General features: G+C 40.6%; 1 protein-coding gene across 3 annotated transcripts in view; it reads left to right on the forward strand.

Annotated features, from left to right (window-relative positions):
- The first annotated feature begins 9,731 nt into the window (after positions 1-9,731).
- Positions 9,732-20,658, forward strand: part of LOC139763684 (uncharacterized) — a 53,194-nt gene continuing 42,267 nt past the window's right edge. For all 3 annotated transcript variants that reach the window (XR_011716204.1, XM_071689993.1, XM_071689994.1), the window contains exon 1: positions 9,732-9,838. Coding sequence is in view for 2 of the 3 variants with exons in the window: in XM_071689993.1 (XP_071546094.1) it covers positions 9,816-9,838 (23 nt within the window). In the remaining variant the exon portion in view is untranslated. The remainder of the gene's footprint in view (positions 9,839-20,658) is intronic.

The raw sequence follows: 20,658 nt of genomic DNA on the forward strand, positions 1-20,658 counted from the left end.
CTCCAGTTTTTCTCCATTCAAACTTACCTCCCAATTGACTTGACCCTCAACCCTACTGTACCTAATAACCTTGCTCTTATTCACATTTACTCTTAACTTTCTTCTTTCACACACTTTACCAAACTCAGTCACCAGCCTCTGCAGTTTCTCACATGAATCAGCCACCAGCGCTGTAAGAAAGATGTGTGTTAGTAAAAAGAGAAAGTGTGTGGTTGGGAGAGCTGAAGAGATTATGCTGAGATGGTTTGGGAATATGGAGAGAATGAGTAAGGAAAGGTTAACAAGGAGGATATGTGTCAGAAGTTGAGACCAAGTTGGGGACAGAGGGTTGGAGTGGAAAAGACTTCGAATGATCGTTATCTGAACATGCAGGAAGGTGAAGTGTGTGTACATGATAGAATGAATTAAAAAGATGTTTTTTAAAGAGGTTGACATGATGTCAGTGGCAAAATGAGGGCATTTAAACTGGTAGAGCGAAACCATGGAAAGGTGTGTGCGGTCTGGTTTTGGTGCATTGCACAGGACAGTTAGAAAATGGATGTGAGCAAATGTGACTTTCTTTGTTCCTAGTGCTTTCATGCTGTATCATCAGTAGATAACAACAAACTCACTAGATCCTATCATTCCAGCATAGACTGCACAATCACCCCTCTCACTAAAATTTGCATTTACCTCCCTTTCCACCCCGTCTGCAAGCAAATTAATAAGCCATGATAAGATCACACACCCCTCACACAGGCCAACCTTCAGTTAGAGCAGTTCACTCTCTTCTTCCTACTCATACACACACCTTTAACCCTTTACAAAAACCTTTCTGCTTCTAGCAGATAACCTCCCACACTATTCTTGGGACCTTCCACAAAGCATCTTTACCAACCCTATCATATGCTTTATCTAGATCCATAAATTCCACATACAAATCCATCTGTTTCTGTACGTATTTCTCTCATTCCTGAAAGCAAACATCTGATTCATATATCCTCTTCCACTTCTAAAACTAAAGTGTTCCTCCCCTCTCTGAAGCTCTGTACATGCCTTCACCTTCGCAATCAATACCTTCCCATACAACTAACCAGGTATACTTAACAACTTATACCTCTATTGTTTAAACTCACTTTTATCCCCCATGCCTTTATACAATGGCACTATGCATGCATTCGGCCAATCATCAGGCACTTCACCATGATCCATACACACAATTAAAATCCTAACTAACCAATCAACAGTACAAGTTATCCCGTCTTCAATTCAAATGCAATACCATCCATTCCACCCGCCATGCTTCATTTCGCCTAATGTAAGGCTTTTACCACCTCTTCTGTCTTCACTAAACCACTCTCCATGACTTTAACTTCTCATAACCCTCTCACCCACATGATCTACATTTGCCACTCTGTCATCATTCACCAATCCTTCAAAACACTGTCAAATTCCTCTTCCATCATTACCTGATGCCACTTTCCCTTTTTCCCCCCTTCACCAATGTTCCTCTACCTATATATGTCTCTCTCTCTCTCTCTCTCTCTCTCTCTCTCTCTCTCTCTCTCTCTCTCTCCCTCTCTCTCTCTCTCTCTCTCTCTCTCTCTATATATATATATATATATATATATATATATATATATATATATATATATATATATACATTTTTTTTCATTCAAACTATTCGCCATTTCCCGCGTTAGCAAGGTAGCGTCAAGAACAGAGGACTTGGCCTCTGTGGGAATATCCTCACCTGGCCTCCTTCTCTGTTCCCTCTTTTGGAAAATTAAAACAAAGACAAGAGGGGAGGATTTCCAGCCCCCGCTCCCTCCCCTTTTAGTCGCCTTCTACGACACGCAGGGAATACGTGGGAAGTATTCTTTCTCCCCTATCCCCAGGGATAATATATATATATATATATATATATATATATATATATATATATATATATATATATATATATATATATATATATATATATGTATATATATATATATATATATATATATATATATATATATATATATATATATATTTTTTTTTTTTTTTTTTTTTTTTTATACTTTGTCGCTGTCTCCCGCGTTTGCGAGGTAGCGCGAGGAAACAGACGAAAGAAATGGCCCAACCCCCATACACACGTACATACACACGTCCACACACGCAAATATACATACCTACACAGCTTTCCATGGTTTACCCCAGACGCTTCACATGCCTTGATTCAATCCACTGACAGCACGTCAACCCCTGTATACCACATCGCTCCAATTCACTCTATTCCTTGCCCTCCTTTCACCCTCCTGCATGTTCAGGCCCCGATCACACAAAATCTTTTTCACTCCATCTTTCCACCTCCAATTTGGTCTCCCTCTTCTCCTCGTTCCCTCCACCTCCGACACATATATCCTCTTGGTCAATCTTTCCTCACTCATTCTCTCCATGTGCCCAAACCATTTCAAAACACCCTCTTCTGCTCTCTCAACCACGCTCTTTTTATTTCCACACATCTCTCTTACCCTTACGTTACTTACTCGATCAAACCACCTCACACCACACATTGTCCTCAAACATCTCATTTCCAGCACATCCATCCTCCTGCGCACAACTCTATCCATAGCCCACGCCTCGCAACCATACAACATTGTTGGAACCACTATTCCTTCAAACATACCCATTTTTGCTTTCCGAGATAATGTTCTCGACTTCCACACATTTTTCAAGGCTCCCAAAATTTTCGCCCCCTCCCCCACCCTATGATCCACTTCCGCTTCCATGGTTCCATCCGCTGACAGATCCACTCCCAGATATCTAAAACACTTCACTTCCTCCAGTTTTTCTCCATTCAAACTCACCTCCCAATTGACTTGACCCTCAACCCTACTGTACCTAATAACCTTGCTCTTATTCACATTTACTCTTAACTTTCTTCTTCCACACACTTTACCAAACTCAGTCACCAGCTTCTGCAGTTTCTCACATGAATCAGCCACCAGCGCTGTATCATCAGCGAACAACAACTGACTCACTTCCCAAGCTCTCTCATCCCCAACAGACTTCATACTTGCCCCTCTTTCCAGGACTCTTGCATTTACCTCCCTAACAACCCCATCCATAAACAAATTAAACAACCATGGAGACATCACACACCCCTGCCGCAAACCTACATTCACTGAGAACCAATCACTTTCCTCTCTTCCTACACGTACACATGCCTTACATCCTCGATAAAAACTTTTCACTGCTTCTAACAACTTGCCTCCCACACCATATATATATATATATATGTTGGTTCCCAGGGAATATTGGTTCGCGGCAGGGGTGCGTGATGTCTCCATGGCTGCTCGATTTGCCTACGGATGGGGTTGCTAGGTAGGTGAAAGCAAGAGTGCTGGAGAGAGGGGCAAGTATGCAGTCTGCTTTGGATGAGAGAGCCCGGGAAGTGAGTCAGCCGCTGCTGGTGGCTGATTCGGGCAAGAAACCGCAGAAGCCGACGACTGAGCCCAGCAAAGTGTGTGAAAGAAGAAAGCCGAGAGCAAATGTGAATAAGAGCAAGGTCACTAGGCACAGTGGGGCCGAGGAACAAGTCAACTGAGAGGCAGGTTTGAATAGAGAAAAACTGGAGGAAGCGAAGTGTTTTAGACATCTGGGAGCGAATCTAGCAGCGGACAGAACCACGGAAGCGGAAGTGAGTCACAGGGCGGGGGAGGGATCGAAGGCTCCGGGAGCGTCAAAGAATGTGTAGAAGGCGAGAACATCATCTCGGAAAGCAAAAATGGATATGTTTGAAGGAACAGCGGTTCCAACAATGCTACACGGCCGCGAAGCGCGATCCATGGACAGGGTCTTGCGGAGGAGGGTGGAAGTGCTGGAAACGAGATGCTCGAGGACAACACGCGGTGCGAGGTGGTTCGATCGAGCAAGTAATGAGAGGGTAAGAGATGTGTGGTAATAAAAAGAGCGTGGTTGATATATATATATATATATATATATATATATATATATATATATATATATATATATATATATATATATTATTCATTATACTTAATTGCCATCTCCCGCGTCAGCTAGGTAGCCCAAGAAAACAGATGTGGAATGGCCCAACCCACCCACATACACATGTATATACATAAATGCCCATACACGCACATATACATATACATTTCAAAGTATACATACATATACATACACAGACATATACATATATACACATGTACATATTCATACTTGCTGCCTTCATTCATTCTCATCGCCACCCCGCCACACATCAAACAGCATCCCCTCTCCCCTCTCCCCCCTCCAGCATGATAGCGCCAGCAAAAAACAAAAAAGGCCACATTCGTTCACACTCAGTCTCTAGTTGTCATGTGTAATGCACTGAAACCACACCCCCCCCCCCCCTTACCACATCCAGGCCTCGCAGACGTTTCCATGGCTTACCCCAGACGCTTCACATGCCCTGGTTCACTCCACTGACAGCATGTCGACCCCAGTATATCAAGTCGTTCCAATTCACTGTATTCCTTGTACACCTTTCACCCTCCTGTATGTTCAGGCCCCGATCGCTCAAAATCTTTTTCACTCCATCCTTCCACCTCCAATTTGATTTCCCGCTTCTCCTTGTTCCCTCTACCTCTGACACATATATCCTCTTTGTCAATCTTACCTCACTCATTCTCCATATGTCCAAACCATTTCAACACACCGTCTTCTGCTCTCTCCACCACACTCTTTTTATTACCACACATCACTCTTACCCTTTCATTACTTACTCGATCAAACCACCTCACACCACATGCTGTCCTCAAACATTTCATTTCCAACACATCCACCCTCTTTCGCACAACCCTATCTATAGCCCATGCCTCGCAACCGTATAACATCGTTGGAACCTGTGTTCCTTCAAACATGCCCATTTTTGCTCTGAGATAATGTTCTCTCCTTCCACACATTCTTCAACGCTCCCAGAACCTTTGCCCTTTCCCCCCACTTTATGACTCACTCCCAGATGTCTAAGACACTTCACTTCCTCTGATTTTTCTCTATTCAGAGTTACATCCCAACTAACTTGTTCTTCAACTCTATTGAACCTAATAACCTTGCTCTTATTCGCATTTGCTCTCAACTTTCTCCTTTCACACACTTTTCCAAACTTAGTTACCAACTTCTGCAGTTTCTCACTCTAACCAACCACCGGTGTGGTATCATCGGCGAACAACAATTGACTCACTTCCCAGGCCCTCTCATCCCGAACAGACTGCGTACTTGTCCCTCTCTCCAAAACTCATGCAATCACTTTCCTAACCACCTCATCCATAAAGAAATTAAACAACCATGGTGACATCACACACCTTTGCCGCAGACCAACCTTTACAGGGAACCAATCACTTTCCTTTTTTCCTACTCGTATATATGCCTTACACCCTTGATAAGAGCTTCAAAGTGCTTCTAGCGCTTACCTCCCACACAATATATTCTTAAGACCTTCCACAAAACATCTCTATCAGCTTTATACTTTCTCCAGATTCGTAACTGCCACATACAGATCTATCTGTTTTTTCTAATTCTTTTTAATGCATTCATCAAAGTAAACACCTGATCCACACATATTCTTAAGACCTTCCACAAAACATCTCTATCAACTTTATACTTTCTCCAGATTCGTAACTGCCACATACGAATCTATCTGTTTTTTATTTTTTTTTCATGCATTCTTCAAAGTAAACACCTCATCCACACATCCTCTACCACTTCTGAAACCACACTGCTCCTCCCCAACCTGATGCTCTGTACATGCTTTCACTCGCACAATCAATACCATCCTATACAATTTTCCAGATATACTCAACAAACTTATGCCTCTGTAATTTGAACACTCATCTTTATTCCCTTTGCCTTTGTACATTGGCGCTATACATGCATTGCGCCAATCCTCAGGTACTTCATGATCCATACATACAATAAATATCCTTACCAACCAATCAACAACACGGTCACCCCTTTCTTAAAACATTCATCTTCAATAACATTCACTCCCACTGCCTTGCCGGATTTCATCTTCCGCAAGGCTTTCACCACTTTTCATCAAAATACTCATCTTGAGTCTCTAACTTCGCATATCACTCCAACCAAAACACCCTACATCTGCCACTCTATCATGAAACAATTCAACAAACCTTCAAAATACTCACTCCATCTCCTCCTCACTCCTTCACTATTTGTCACTTACCCCTTCACCGATGTTCCCATTCGTTCTCGTCTTCAGCACTTTATTTGTCTCTTTCGAAAACATATTCTTATTCTCTATAAAGTTGAATTATACTCTCTCACCCCCAACTCTCATCTGCCCCCTTTTTCAACCCTTGAACCTTCCTCTTGACCTGCCGCATTCTCTTGAACATCTCCCAGTCATTTACACTCCTTCCTTTTAAATACCGTCCAAACGCCTCTTTTCTCTTTCACTAACAACCTCTTCATCTTAACACTAACTACCCTTATTGATCTGCTCACCTCCTAGCTTTCTCACACCACATGCATCTCTTGCACATGCCATCACTGCTTCCCTAAATACATCCCATTCCACACCTACTCCCCTCACTTCATTTGCTCTCACCTTTTGCCATTCTCTCCCAGTATTTCTTCATGCAAGTGTCTTTTCCAAGGTAACTGTCTTCCTCCCTACATTCTTAACTCTATTTGAAAACCTCTACAAATTTTCACCTTTTCCTCCACAAGACATCCCACCAGCTGGCCTCACAAAACATCCCACCAGCTGGCCTTCTCAGCAAATTTCCATCCAAAAGTCTTTTACCCGGCTATCAATTAATACGTTATCCAATAATGCCCTGTGGGCACCTGTCCCACCCACATACGTATACTTGTGTATAGCTCTTTTTAAATCAGGTATTCCCAATAACCCGTGCTTTTTCAGCACAACTCCACAAGCTGTTCACCATTTCCATTCATAACATTGAATACCCCATGTACACCAATTATACCCTCAACTACCACATTAACTCACCTTCACATTCAAATCACCCATAACTAATACCCGGTCTCTTGCACCAAAACTGCTGACACACTCACTCAGCTGCTCACAAAACCACTATCATTATCTTTCTAATGATAGCCACAACGAAAATGAAACACGGTAAGATGAGAGCGCTTTTGTGATATTCACTTCTTCAGGTATACTTTAAGAATATATTCCGGTGCATCATATGACTCAGTTTCGAGACATTTACATGTTCCTAGATATAAAACTTAACGTTTGGTATAGTTATTGTTCTTTATTTCTATAAATTCTATAAATCAGTAAGGAGTCCCACCTCGAAGTCAAAATATTGTGGAGCTATCATCTCCAATTTGCGCACCATCCAGCGCTACGTTCCTCAGTTTCGATAATACTTTAATCCTTGGTAGAGGAACGAGATCCTGGTGGTGTCAATAAGTACCCCTGTACATATGATCGTGTCAGAACACCACACATCATCCCACATGACAACGAAGAAACCCAATTCGTTGCATTAGCGAATATTATGTACATTACTCGAGCACAGCAGGCGGCCTACACTGACCCTGATAGATGCAGACCACTCTTATCATCATACCCCAAAGTAAATGACGGATCAAGCCGCCAATTTGAGATTCAAAATAGCAAATGCTTGCGAAGACCAGTGAACTGCTGGTTTCAGACATGAAGACAGAAACACTGACGCTGCGGGTAGCATAATCAACAGAAGGGTATAGGTAACTGGATTTTTAAGGTCTACAGAGTGATCGTTATCATGACAGTGTTTAGACATCGCATTTTTGTGGTCATCTCTGCGTACTGCTTGACGGTGCCAATAACATCGACATAGTTGTCTACGGTCTGGCCAATGTATGTATCTTTATATGCCTTACATTTGACGACGTAAACACTCCTAGTTGATAAATGATTTATCCTATATTTTATCAAGGTCTTACTGATGGTGTTATTGTACTGGAAAGCAACATTACAAGCACTGTTTTTAGTACATAGATTAGCTAAGTTGAGAGAATAGGGCAACACTAAACATTTAGACCTACCCTCATTTGTCACATTTTTTGTTACTAAATGCATAAAATGTCTTCCTAGCTTTCCAGTAAGCTTTGTTCACAAGCCACTTGAGATAAAATAGCTGCCTAAAGATACGTCTCATATGACTACATTCTCCTACCAGGCCTATGGGATCTATATCGTGCATTTAAAAAAAAAAAACATAGACATGATTACAGACGTTTTATAGAAGAATCATATACTGAAAAATAATGAATATAGTTCTCAGAGTTGGAAGGCTTTCTGTAGATCCTAAAGGACAAATGATCAGATTCTCTAGTTATCAACACATCAAGAAAAGGTAGTTTGCCTCCTTTTTCAACCCCTGCACCTTCCTCTTGACCTCCTTCCGCCTAATCTTGTACATCTCCCAATCATTTGGACGCCTTCCCTGTAAGTACCGCCCAAATACCACTCACTCATTTTTTTCACTAGGAACTTTGCTTCATCCCACCATTCAGTACTTTTTCTTTTTTACCTCAGACATCTCACTAGCTGTCCCTCAGCACATCAACATCCAAAAGTCTCTCTTCTATGCTCGTATCAATTAGTATGTATTCCAGTACTGCCAGCTGACCATCTTTTCTACTTACTTACGTACACTTGTTTATGGTCATCTTTTTGAACCAGGTAATTCCAATCATCGGCCCTTTTTCAACACACAACTCCACAAGTTGTTCGCCATTTACATTTTCACTATTTCCATGCACATTACTGAACGCCCAATGCCTTCCAGGTATACCCTCGACTGTCACATTACTCTCCTTCGCATTTAATCGAAAAGACATGCTTCTCAAGATTTTCCTTTTTGTGGTCCGGCTCATAAGCACTGATAATTATAATCTCCCGCAATCTACTTTCATTTTTACCCACATAAATCTGGAGCTCATTTCCTTACACTCACACACTCCCACAATTCCTGCTTCATCAGTAGTGCTACCCCTTCCTTAGCTTTTTCCCTCACACCAACCCCTAAGACATTCCCAAACTATTCTTTCACTTTTTGAGATAAACCATGGAAAAGTCTGGAGTTGTTGGATGTTGATGGGAGCTGTGGTTTTGATGCATTAAACATGACAACTAGAGAATAGATGTAAGCGAATGAGGCCTTTACGTTTATTCCTGACGCCACCTTGCTAACTCAGGTTATGGCGATCAAGTATAAGAGAAACGAAAAAGAATATGTTCACAAAGTTCAATTACTTTACGTTTGTACCGTGAACATTGGTGACAAACGATTACCTCAATGAACAATGTTGTCAATCTGTACATTTTTTATCATTTCTATGCTGTATAGGACTGGACACTCGCTTGTACTGAATTTTATATTCGAATTAGTTACGTGGATCGCCTATTTCAAAAAGTATATGAAGTAGTACTTTAGCACTACAAGAGAATTTGCAAGATTAACTTAATCAGACAGGGCGTTAAACGTTTTAAAAAATTATTGTCTAGTTACATTTCTTGGTGGGGTTTGGTGTGGGTTGTCATGACTTGAGGCGAGACGCTACTTTTGAGGCGCGCGCCACAGCTCGCTAGTCAAATGACGTTCAAACTAAGTCATCTATCCTTATCTGAAATATCGTTTGAGTAAACAGAGTGAAGTTATCCCTTTAACAATTTTGAAACTATATGAAAATTAACCTGGAGGTATTCCAGATTTAGAGATACATAATTTTTATCTATAATACAGTAAGTTTTCCATTGTCTGTTTTCATCGAGCGGGCGGAAAGGGACGCCATTTGCACCGTTCAACATGGAACACAGTTCGAGTGAAGAGTAAGAATTTAAATTAAGTGTTATGCATGACAATATAACGGTAGTTATAGTGTGTGTTGTCTTATCAAGTAGTGACCGTAGATTTGGTGTGTTATTATTGCTATGGTAAGGAAAGATATGATGGCAAGACGAGTTATGGTAATGGCTTGGGTCAGCCGGGCATGGTGGTCCCGCGCGCACTTTGATATGTACACAGTATATCTCAACTGGCATTTGTTATTTTCATTTATGTAGTAGGGCAGATTTCCCTCTATCTCTCATAGTTTGTATAGTTATGATCCGTTGGTGAGAAACAGCAGGAGTTTTAGCAAAGTTTCGCGGGAGTTGAAAAGAGCGCGTGGCAGTCAGGTGGCCCAGCTCCTCCTCCCAGGTTCTCGCATACAATTGATTGAAAACTTAATGGAATCGCTCAGAACTTCAAGTGATTTCAAGTTTGCAACGCCTTAATAGATAATTGCCCATAGTAAACGGGGCTAAAAATTGTCCGTTTCAATCATATTTTTTAAGATTTTTTTTTTAGGAATTGTTGCAAGTCGGTGTGTGTCTCCTCGGCTGCTGCAAGTATTTCAGACGGGTCAGCAACGTAACATTTATCTGGACTCCCATTTGTATTTTGGTTATTGGAAATATGATCTAGAACTAACAACCTTATGTTGGTTGTGATTTTAGATTTTGATAATTTAATGAAATAATTGAATATTAGTATGTAATCTTGATTGTACCTGTAGGTAATATTGCTCTTAGAATTATATGTGTAACTTGATTGTAATATGGATAATGAAAGCTTTTCATTACCTTTGTTGTGTGCTGTAAAGTGTGCAGATTCCATATAACAGAAAATGCAAGTTCTCACTTTTTTCTCAGTAAAATCTCTATTGTATGGTTAATTCTGACCCAAAATGTCTCACATTCAGAGTTTTATCAACTTAATTTAGTTAACGTGTACCAAGATGATTGTAGTAGATTGATGGGAATTGGTGCACAAGGAACTTCTGAATTTTGTAAAGTTAATTTCACAATTTTAGCATAAAATAGAACTGGGTAAGAGTGCATTGTCTTCAGTAATCCATAATGCCTGAACTCGCATTAAATGTTTACTGTAAAAAGCAATAGAATAGAAGGATTTGGAAAAGCTAACATTTGATATACAACATTGTTAGTGAGCATTAAAGAGACTGATTTTTGGAGCTTTGTAAGATCTAGAAATAGAATTGAGTTTGGAGATTTTGGAAGATGGATGTTTCCATCACCCAGGGGGAATCACAGAATTTGTGTAGAGATTCTCTTGTGGTAAGCGCTACTATATTGTTTTTGTATTTTTGTAGTTTGCTGAATGTTGAAATGAATTATACAAGCTATCAATTTTGTCATTTAACTATAATGATGATAAACTAGCAGATGTGGATAAAGTAAGATAACTCTGATAGTACTGCAACAGATTTTGTATTTAAACTATATACACATCTTTAAACAATAGAAATGTGGAACGAGGGTGTTTGTATTCGAGGAATCAGTTGTAGGGGGGTTGGTTTGTGCTAATATAAATAGTAGTTGGCAGGCAGCCAATGACCAGGGGTTATATGTTACCATTACTATCTGTCTGAATATTTGGGGGGTTAGTGACATCTGCTTTGTGAGCCAGCATTTCATTAGTTGTCAAGTTGCACAGCTCTAACCTAGGTAACTGTTTTTTTCTTTCTGCCTCCCTAACATGTGGACTACTGGCATTCTATCCACAAACTTGTCTCTTCTTGTCGTTGTAACACTTGACAACACAACTCACGCAGCTCATTCTTCATGCCTCAAGATTTCCTGCAAAGAGCACTGTGTACTTGCCCTGCCTCTTAGCAAAATGGTACAAGCATTAGATAGAAGTAGTCATTAGGAACATTAGGAGGAATCTTCTGCAAACACTGCACTAGACTTGCCTGTTGCCTGTGGCTTGTATAGGTTGAGGTACTAAAGGCTAAGAAGCAACACTAGAGTTCTTTCGTTATGGACACTTTGTTGCTGTGGCCACCCTTTTGAGGGAGTTCCAGGAGGAAAAGGTGTCACAGATATAGATAGATAAATAGAATTAAGTGCTACATTACAAGATATGTCAACACAAGACAGTGTACAGCTTACCATGAGATTATGTAGTGTGCACTTTCCTAGTTATATGCACTTGCCATAAGGCATATTAATTCCTCTTGGATAAGGTAAGACCTATATACTGTTTCTTGGTGGTTATATAGTTGAATGTGTAACTGGTAAAAATAAAAGAAGCCATTATACGGGATAAGATTATAAATCATTTCAAGCCACTTTATAAGATAAACGATTCTTAGCATGGTTTTCAACAAAATCACTCGTCTGAAAAATCTGCTTGATTTCTTATATGAAAATTATCATTTATGATGAAGTAAAGCAACTTATGTTATCTATATAGATTTTCAAAAAGCATTTGATAAAGTTCCACATCAAAGGTTACTAACAAAACTTATGATATGGATGAGGTTGTTCCTCCATGGTTAGGAAATTGGCTGACTGGCTATAAACAAAGTGTAGTGATTAATGGTCTAACCTTAAATGGTTAGATGTAAGAAGTGGTTTGCCACTGGGATCAGTCTTGGTCCCAGTTTTCCCTCCCATATATAGTTGATATTTATTGAAAATGGGCTTCATTGTAAGATCTAAATTTGCAGATGATGCTAATTTAGGAAATATGCAACAGAAACTGAAAGGCTGCAGCTTCACACTGACAGAGAGAAACTGATGGAGGGTGCTAACAGGTGCCAGGTGCCAACTGAATTTTGATAGTGATAAGTGCAAAGTCTTGCATGTCAGTTGTAAAAATGAAAAGGCAAGCTACATTGTGAATTCTGTTGAGCTACAATGGGTTAATGAGGAACAAGGACCTGGGTGTAATAATTTCTGGTGACTAAAGCCATGCAAGCAGTGAACAGAAGCAGTAAAATGGGTAAACAAAATTCTTCAGTTCATAGGAAGAACTTTTGAGTTTTTCTTAGGAAATTATTCTTGCTCTACAGCACACTGGTGTTTCCCCTTCTTGAATATTGTAGTCAGTTTTGGTCACCTTGCTTTAGGAGAGACAGACAGACAGAATGGAGTGTGTGCAGTGGCACACTACCTGGATGACTCCTGGGCTGAGAAACAAATCCAGTGTGAGTCTAGTAAATGAATTACATCCATGTAGCTTGGAAGAGAGAAGGTTGAGGGAATGGTGATGATAGTTATTCAAAATCAGTAAAGGCTTTGATAATCTAACGCACTACTTAAGGGTAGATTTATCTGATTTCACTTGTAATTATGGATATGAACTCGTCGGTAAATGTTTTACCTTGAATAAGGCCAAGTACTTTTTCTTCAAGAGGATTGTTAAAAGCAGTGCCATAGGTATTTATAAGAATAGGTTTGATAGATATTTCTCTTCAAATCCATAACTGACATTATATGCTCCTTAACTACATAAGTTTATAAGTCTTCCTTTTTACAAAAGAATTTTCTTCCCAACCCATTAATCCATAAGTTTTTTCACTATCACAAACAGCTTCATTAGGACTTAAAGCTCTTTTGCTGTTTAGATTTAGTTGTATTTGGTTGTATTACTTTTCATTCCATGAGATTGTTTTTCACATTTAATTTTCTTTGGGATTCTCTTTTGTATTTGGAGTGTTAGAGGAATTGTGATTAAGTTAATGAGTATATTTTGGCAGAGTACATAGACAGTGAACATATTTGCATATTTTAGCGATGATATATTAAGTATATACAAAAATGTGTTTCAAATGTGGTCCCATAAAACATTCAAAAATATTGGTTGCCCATATTGAAAAAAGCTATGGCAGGATAGTGATATGATTTAGTTAGGTGTGAAATATAATTTTCATAACATTTTATTTATTTTATTTATTATACTTTGTCGCTGTCTCCCGCGTTTGCGAGGTAGCGCAAGGAAACAGACGAAAGAAATGGCCCCCCCCCCCCATACACATGTATATACATACGTCCACACACGCAAATATACATACCTACACAGCTTTCCATGGTTTACCCCAGACGCTTCACATGCCTTGATTCAATCCACTGACAGCACGTCAACCCCGGTATACCACATCACTCCAATTCACTCTATTCCTTGCCCTCCTTTCACCCTCCTGCATGTTCAGGCCCCGATCACACAAAATCTTTTTCACTCCATCTTTCCACCTCCAATTTGGTCTCCCTCTTCTCCTTGCTCCCTCCACCTCCGACACATATATCCTCTTGGTCAATCTTTCCTCACTCATTCTCTCCATGTGCCCAAACCACTTCAAAACACCCTCTTCTGCTCTCTCAACCACGCTCTTTTTATTTCCACACATCTCTCTTACCCTTACGTTACTCACTCGATCAAACCACCTCACACCACACATTGTCCTCAAACATCTCATTTCCAGCACATCCATCCTCCTGCGCACAACTCTATCCATAGCCCACGCCTCGCAACCATACAACATTGTTGGAACCACTATTCCTTCAGACATACCCATTTTTGCTTTCCGAGATAATGTTCTCGACTTCCACACGTTCTTCAAGGCTCCCAGGATTTTCGCCCCCTCCCCCACCCCATGATCCACTTCCACTTCCATGGTTCCATCCGCTGCCAGATCCACTCCCAGATATCTAAAACACTTCACTTCCTCCAGTTTTTCTCCATTCAAACTCACCTCCCAATTGACTTGACCCTCAACCCTACTGTACCTAATAACCTTGCTCTTATTCACATTTACTCTTAACTTTCTTCCACACACTTTACCAAACTCAGTCACCAGCTTCTGCAGTTTCTCACATGAATCAGCCACCAGCGCTGTATCATCAGCGAACAACAACTGACTCACTTCCCAAGCTCTCTCATCCCCAACAGACTTCATACTTGCCCCTCTATCCAAAACTTTTGCATTTACCTCCCTAACAACCCCATCCATAAACAAATTAAACAACCATGGAGACATCACACACCCCTGCCGCAAACCTACATTCACTGAGAACTAATATTAAGAACTGCACAGTTACTATCAGAAGGTTATTTTTAAGAGCTGAATACATTAGCACCAATGTAGAATTAAAAGTTATTTACAATGCTTGTTGCCTTCTACTTTATTGTATAAAAATTATTTTACTCTTTAGAAATATCTTTAATTCTACAACAGATTATGGAAGATAATTCCATAAGACTGTAATTGTGTACATAAATGAACTTGTGCCAAAACCCCCTAATATGGATGTACTAATTGATAAATCACTAGCTTATGTTCCATACCTGTGCTAATTATGAACTATTTTAACATGACATATATTCTGGGAAAACATACAACTATATTTTAACTTATACTCAGTAATACTCAGTATTGTGATCATACTAAAGTGATTAAAGGCAATAGCAATTGGAAGAGCATTCAGGATATATCTTTTGATGTTATATTTGATATCTTGCATCCTACCCCTGAGTTTCTTAACCTGTGGAAATTTCCAAGAGAGCATAGGAAATCAGTTCAATGAATATGATTAATGTCCTTTTGATTTTCATGAAAGTAATTATTGTGGGATGATTAACATTTACCCATGATAATTAATGCCATGCTGAATGTTTGAATTCTCATTTAAAGATGTTAGCAACTGTGTGATGGAATGCTTCTTTAGGCCTAGAGAAATGCTTTTGATATCTTGCTCTTATTCACATTTACTTTCAGCATTCTCCTTTCACACACTTTTTTCTCCAAACTCAGTCCCCAACCTCTGCAGTTTCTCACAAATCACCCACTTGAGCTGTCATTGGCATGATTCACCTCCCAGGCCCTGTCATCCCTAACATATGCATACTCACCCCTCTCCAAAACTCTTGCATTTACTTCCCTCACCACCCCATCCGTAAATGTATTCAACAGCCATGGGGGACATCACACACCCCTGCCACAGACTGACTTACTGGGACCACTTTTTAGTGCCACCTATCTCGTACCCTTTCATTACTTGATTGATCAGACCATATATTGTTCTCAGACATTTAATTTCCAAGACCACCCTCCTCCATTTAACCTTATTTGTAGCCCAGGTATTCTTCTCATGGTCAGGTATAAGCATTGATAATGACCCACCTCTCGTAATCCACTCAATAGACTTTCCCTGTCTTTTTTCCTGTGTTCCCTCCTTCCATCCTGAATTTATCTTGGTTCCTTTTATTTTTTTTTGTGGACCTACTGGCACTGAATATTGTTAGATATTGTGAGAGCTTTAGTAAAGAAATCAAAGTTTAGTGGAGTTACATTAACCCAGTAAAGGCAGGCAACTTTTATATATATATATATATTTTTTTTTTTTTTTTTTTTTTTTTTTATACCTTGTCGCTGTCTCCCGCGTCTGCGAGGTAGCGCAAGGAAACAGACGAAAGAAATGGCCCCCCCCCCCCCCCATACACATGTACATACACACGTCCACACACGCAAATATACATACCTACACAGCTTTCCATGGTTTACCCCGGACGCTTCACATGCCTTGATTCAATCCACTGACAGCACGTCAACCCCTGTATACCACATCGTTCCAATTCACTCTATTTCTTGCCCTCCTTTCACCCTCCTGCATGTTCAGGCCCCGATCACACAAAATCCTTTTCACTCCATCTTTCCACCTCCAATTTGGTCTCCCTCTTCTCCTCGTTCCCTCCACCTCCGACACATATATCCTCTTGGTCAATCTTTCCTCACTCATTCTCTCCATGTGCCCAAACCATTTCAAAACACCCTCTTCTGCTCTCTCAACCACGCTCTTTTTATTTCCACACATCTCTCTTACCCTTACGTTACTTACTCGATCAAACCACCTCACACCACACATTGTCCTCAAACATCTCATTTCCAGCACATCCATCCTCCTGCGCACAACTCTATCCATAGCCCACGCCTCGCAACCATACAACATTGTTGGAACCACTATTCCTTCAAACATACCCATTTTTGCTTTCCGGGATAATGTTCTCGACTTCCACACATTCTTCAAGGCTCCCAAAATTTTCGCCCCCTCCCCCACCCTATGATCCACTTCCGCTTCCATGGTTCCATCCGCTGACAGATCCACTCCCAGATATCTAAAACACTTCACTTCCTCCAGTTTTTCTCCATTCAAACTCACCTCCCAATTGACTTGACCCTCAACCCTACTGTACCTAATAACCTTGCTCTTATTCACATTTACTCTTAACTTTCTTCTTCCACACACTTTACCAAACTCCGTCACCAGCTTCTGCAGTTTCTCACATGAATCCGCCACCAGCGCTGTATCATCAGCGAACAACAACTGACTCACTTCCCAAGCTCTCTCATCCCCAACAGACTTCATACTTGCCCCTCTTTCCAAAACTCTTGCATTTACCTCCCTAACAACCCCATCCATAAACAAATTAAACAACCATGGAGACATCACACACCCCTGCCGCAAACCTACATTCACTGAGAACCAATCACTTTCCTCTCTTCCTACACGTACACATGCCTTACATCCTCGATAAAAACTTTTCACTGCTTCTAACAACTTGCCTCCCACACCATATATTCTTAATACCTTCCACAGAGCATCTCTATCAACTCTATCATATGCCTTCTCCAGATCCATAAATGCTACATACAAATCCATTTGCTTTTCTAAGTATTTCTCACATACATTCTTCAAAGCAAACACCTGATCCACACATCCTCTACCACTTCTGAAACCACACTGCTCTTCCCCAATCTGATGCTCTGTACATATATATATATATATATATATATATATATATATATATATATATATATATATATGTAAATACATCCGTGTAAGGTGGCATATTTTAGGAATAATAACGTGTCAAGGAATAAGCCACTACATACATAAATAAAATTGGATGTAAAAGGAAGGTAAGAGGTGTTACTTATGTGATACTGCATCATAGCTGGCTGTGGGAGGAGGGGAGGAGTAGTGTGGGAGGACCTGGGATGAGCAGCTTATCAGGCACACCTGGGATGAGGCTAGGGGACTCTGCGATCACTTTTCTTTTTGGCTAATCATTTGTGCATTTATTTACAACTGTTGTGAACGTCTGTTTACATGTCAAGAGATGCCACATCACCCAATTTCTCACACAATTATGATATGAAAGGGCCCATTACGTAACATTGCCTGCTTGCTATTGTGCAAATGTTAGGTAAAAGCTAACACCGGTGCTGACTGCAGATGGGCAATGAGGGTAGCTGTTTACTGGAATGGGTAAGCAGAGGTCATGGTAGTAGATAATAGTGATGCCACATCGCCAAATTTAAAAAGGCAATTGCAATGCAAGATAGCCCATTATGTAATGTTGCTTGTCTTCTACTGTACGAGTTAGTTAACATACTTGCCTTTAATAGGTTAATCCAGTCACTCAGTAAATGCTACGACTATATGAATTTGGTTTCAGGAATGGAAAAAGCCAGTAGCTTGTCAGATGATGCATTTGTCACATGGCGTAGTTACTATGCCGGCCCACCACAACCCATAGCTGTGTACTTAAGTTTTTGGTAAATTTCATTTATGAATTCCTGGGCAAGTTATATTTACACAGTAATTTTTTTCTCTTTAAATGTGAAAATACAGATATTCCCAAGTTTATGGAACTCGTCATGTTATTTTACTTGATTGCCGTTTCCCACTTCAGTGAGGTAGTGCCAAGAAACAAGAATGACCTGTTCACACACATAAATATACATGTGTGTGTGTGTGTATATATATATATATACATATATATACATATACATATATGCATATGATAGAGTTGATAGAGATGCTCTGTGGAAGGTATTAAGAATATATGGTGTGGGAGGCAAGTTGTTAGAAGCAGTGAAAAGTTTTTATCGAGGATGTAAGGCATGTGTACGTGTAGGAAGAGAGGAAAGTGATTGGTTCTCAGTGAATGTAGGTTTGCGGCAGGGGTGTGTGATGTCTCCATGGTTGTTTAATTTGTTTATGGATGGGGTTGTAAAGGAGGTAAATGCAAGAGTCCTGGAAAGAGGGGCAAGTATGAAGTCTGTTGGGGATGAGAGAGCTTGGGAAGTGAGTCAATTGTTGTTCGCTGATGATACAGCGCTGGTGGCTGATTCATGTGAGAAACTGCAGAAGCTGGTGACTGAGTTTGGTAAAGTGTGTGGAAGAAGAAAGTTGAGAGTAAATGTGAATAAGAGCAAGGTTATTAGGTACAGTAGGGGTGAGGGTCAAGTCAATTGGGAGGTGAGTTTGAATGGAGAAAAACTGGAGGAAGTGAAGTGTTTTAGATATCTGGGAGTGGATCTGTCAGCGGATGGAACCATGGAAGCGGAAGTGGATCATAGGGTGGGGGAGGGGGCGAAAATTGTTGGGAGCCTTGAAAAATGTGTGGAAGTCGAGAACATTATCTCGGAAAGCAAAAATGGGTATGTTTGAGGGAATAGTGGTTCCAACAATGCTGTATGGTTGCGAGGCGTGGGCTATGGATAGAGAGGTGCGCAGGAGGATGGATGTGCTGGAAATGAGATGTTTGAGGACAATGTGTGGTGTGAGGTGGTTTGATCGAGTAAGTAACGTAAGGGTAAGAGAGATGTGTGGAAATAAAAAGAGCGTGGTCGAGAGAGCAGAAGAGGGTGTTTTGAAATGGTTTGGGCACATGGAGAGAATGAGTGAGGAGAGATTGACCAAGAGGATATATGTGTCGGAGGTGGAGGGAACGAGGAGAAGAGGGAGACCAAATTGGAGGTGGAAAGATGGAGTGAAAAAGATTTTGTGTGATCGGGGCCTGAACATGCAGGAGGGTGAAAGGAGGGCAAGAAATAGAGTGAATTGGAGTCATGTGGTATACAGGGGTTGACGTGCTGTCAGTGGATTGAATCAAGGCATGTGAAGCGTCTGGGGTAAACCATGGAAAGCTGTGTAGGTATGTATATTTGCGTGTCTGGATGTGTGTATGTGCATGTGTATGGGGGGGGGGGGTTGGGCCATTTCTTTCGTCTGTTTCCTTGCGCTACCTCGCAAACGCGGGAGACAGCGACAAAGTATAAAAAAAAAAAAAAAAAAAAAAAATATATATATATATATGTGTGTATATATATATATATATATATATATATATATATATATATATATATATATAATATATTATTTTTTTTTTTTTATTATTATTTTGCTTTGTCGCTGTCTCCCGCGTTTGTGAGGTAGCGCAAGGAAACAGAGGAAAGAAATGTCCAAACCCACCCCCATACACATGTATATACACACACATCCACACACGCAAATATACATACCTATACATCTCAATGTACACAAATATATACACACACAGACACATACATATATACCCATGCACACAATTCACACTGTCTGCCTTTATTCATTCCCATCGCCACCTCGCCACACATGGAATACCATCCCCCTCCCCCCTCATGTGTGCGGGGTAGTGCTAGGAAAAGACAACAAAGGCCTCATTCGTTCACACTCAGTCTCTAGCTGTCATGCAATAATGCCCGAAACCACAGCTCCCTTTCCACATCCAGGCCCCACACAGCTTTCCAAGGTTTACCCCAGACGCTTCACATGCCCTGATTCAATCCACTGACAGCACGTCAACCCCGGTATACCACATCGATCCAATTCACTCTATTCCTTGCCCTCCTTTCACCCTCCTGCATGTTCAGGCCCCGATCACACAAAATCTCTCTCACTCCATCTTTCCACCACCAATTTGGTCTCCCACTTCTCCTCGTTCCCTCCACCTCCGACACATATATCCTCTTGGT

This window comes from Panulirus ornatus, chromosome 47 (assembly GCF_036320965.1).
Source record: "Panulirus ornatus isolate Po-2019 chromosome 47, ASM3632096v1, whole genome shotgun sequence".
Classification (NCBI taxonomy): domain Eukaryota; kingdom Metazoa; phylum Arthropoda; class Malacostraca; order Decapoda; family Palinuridae; genus Panulirus; species Panulirus ornatus.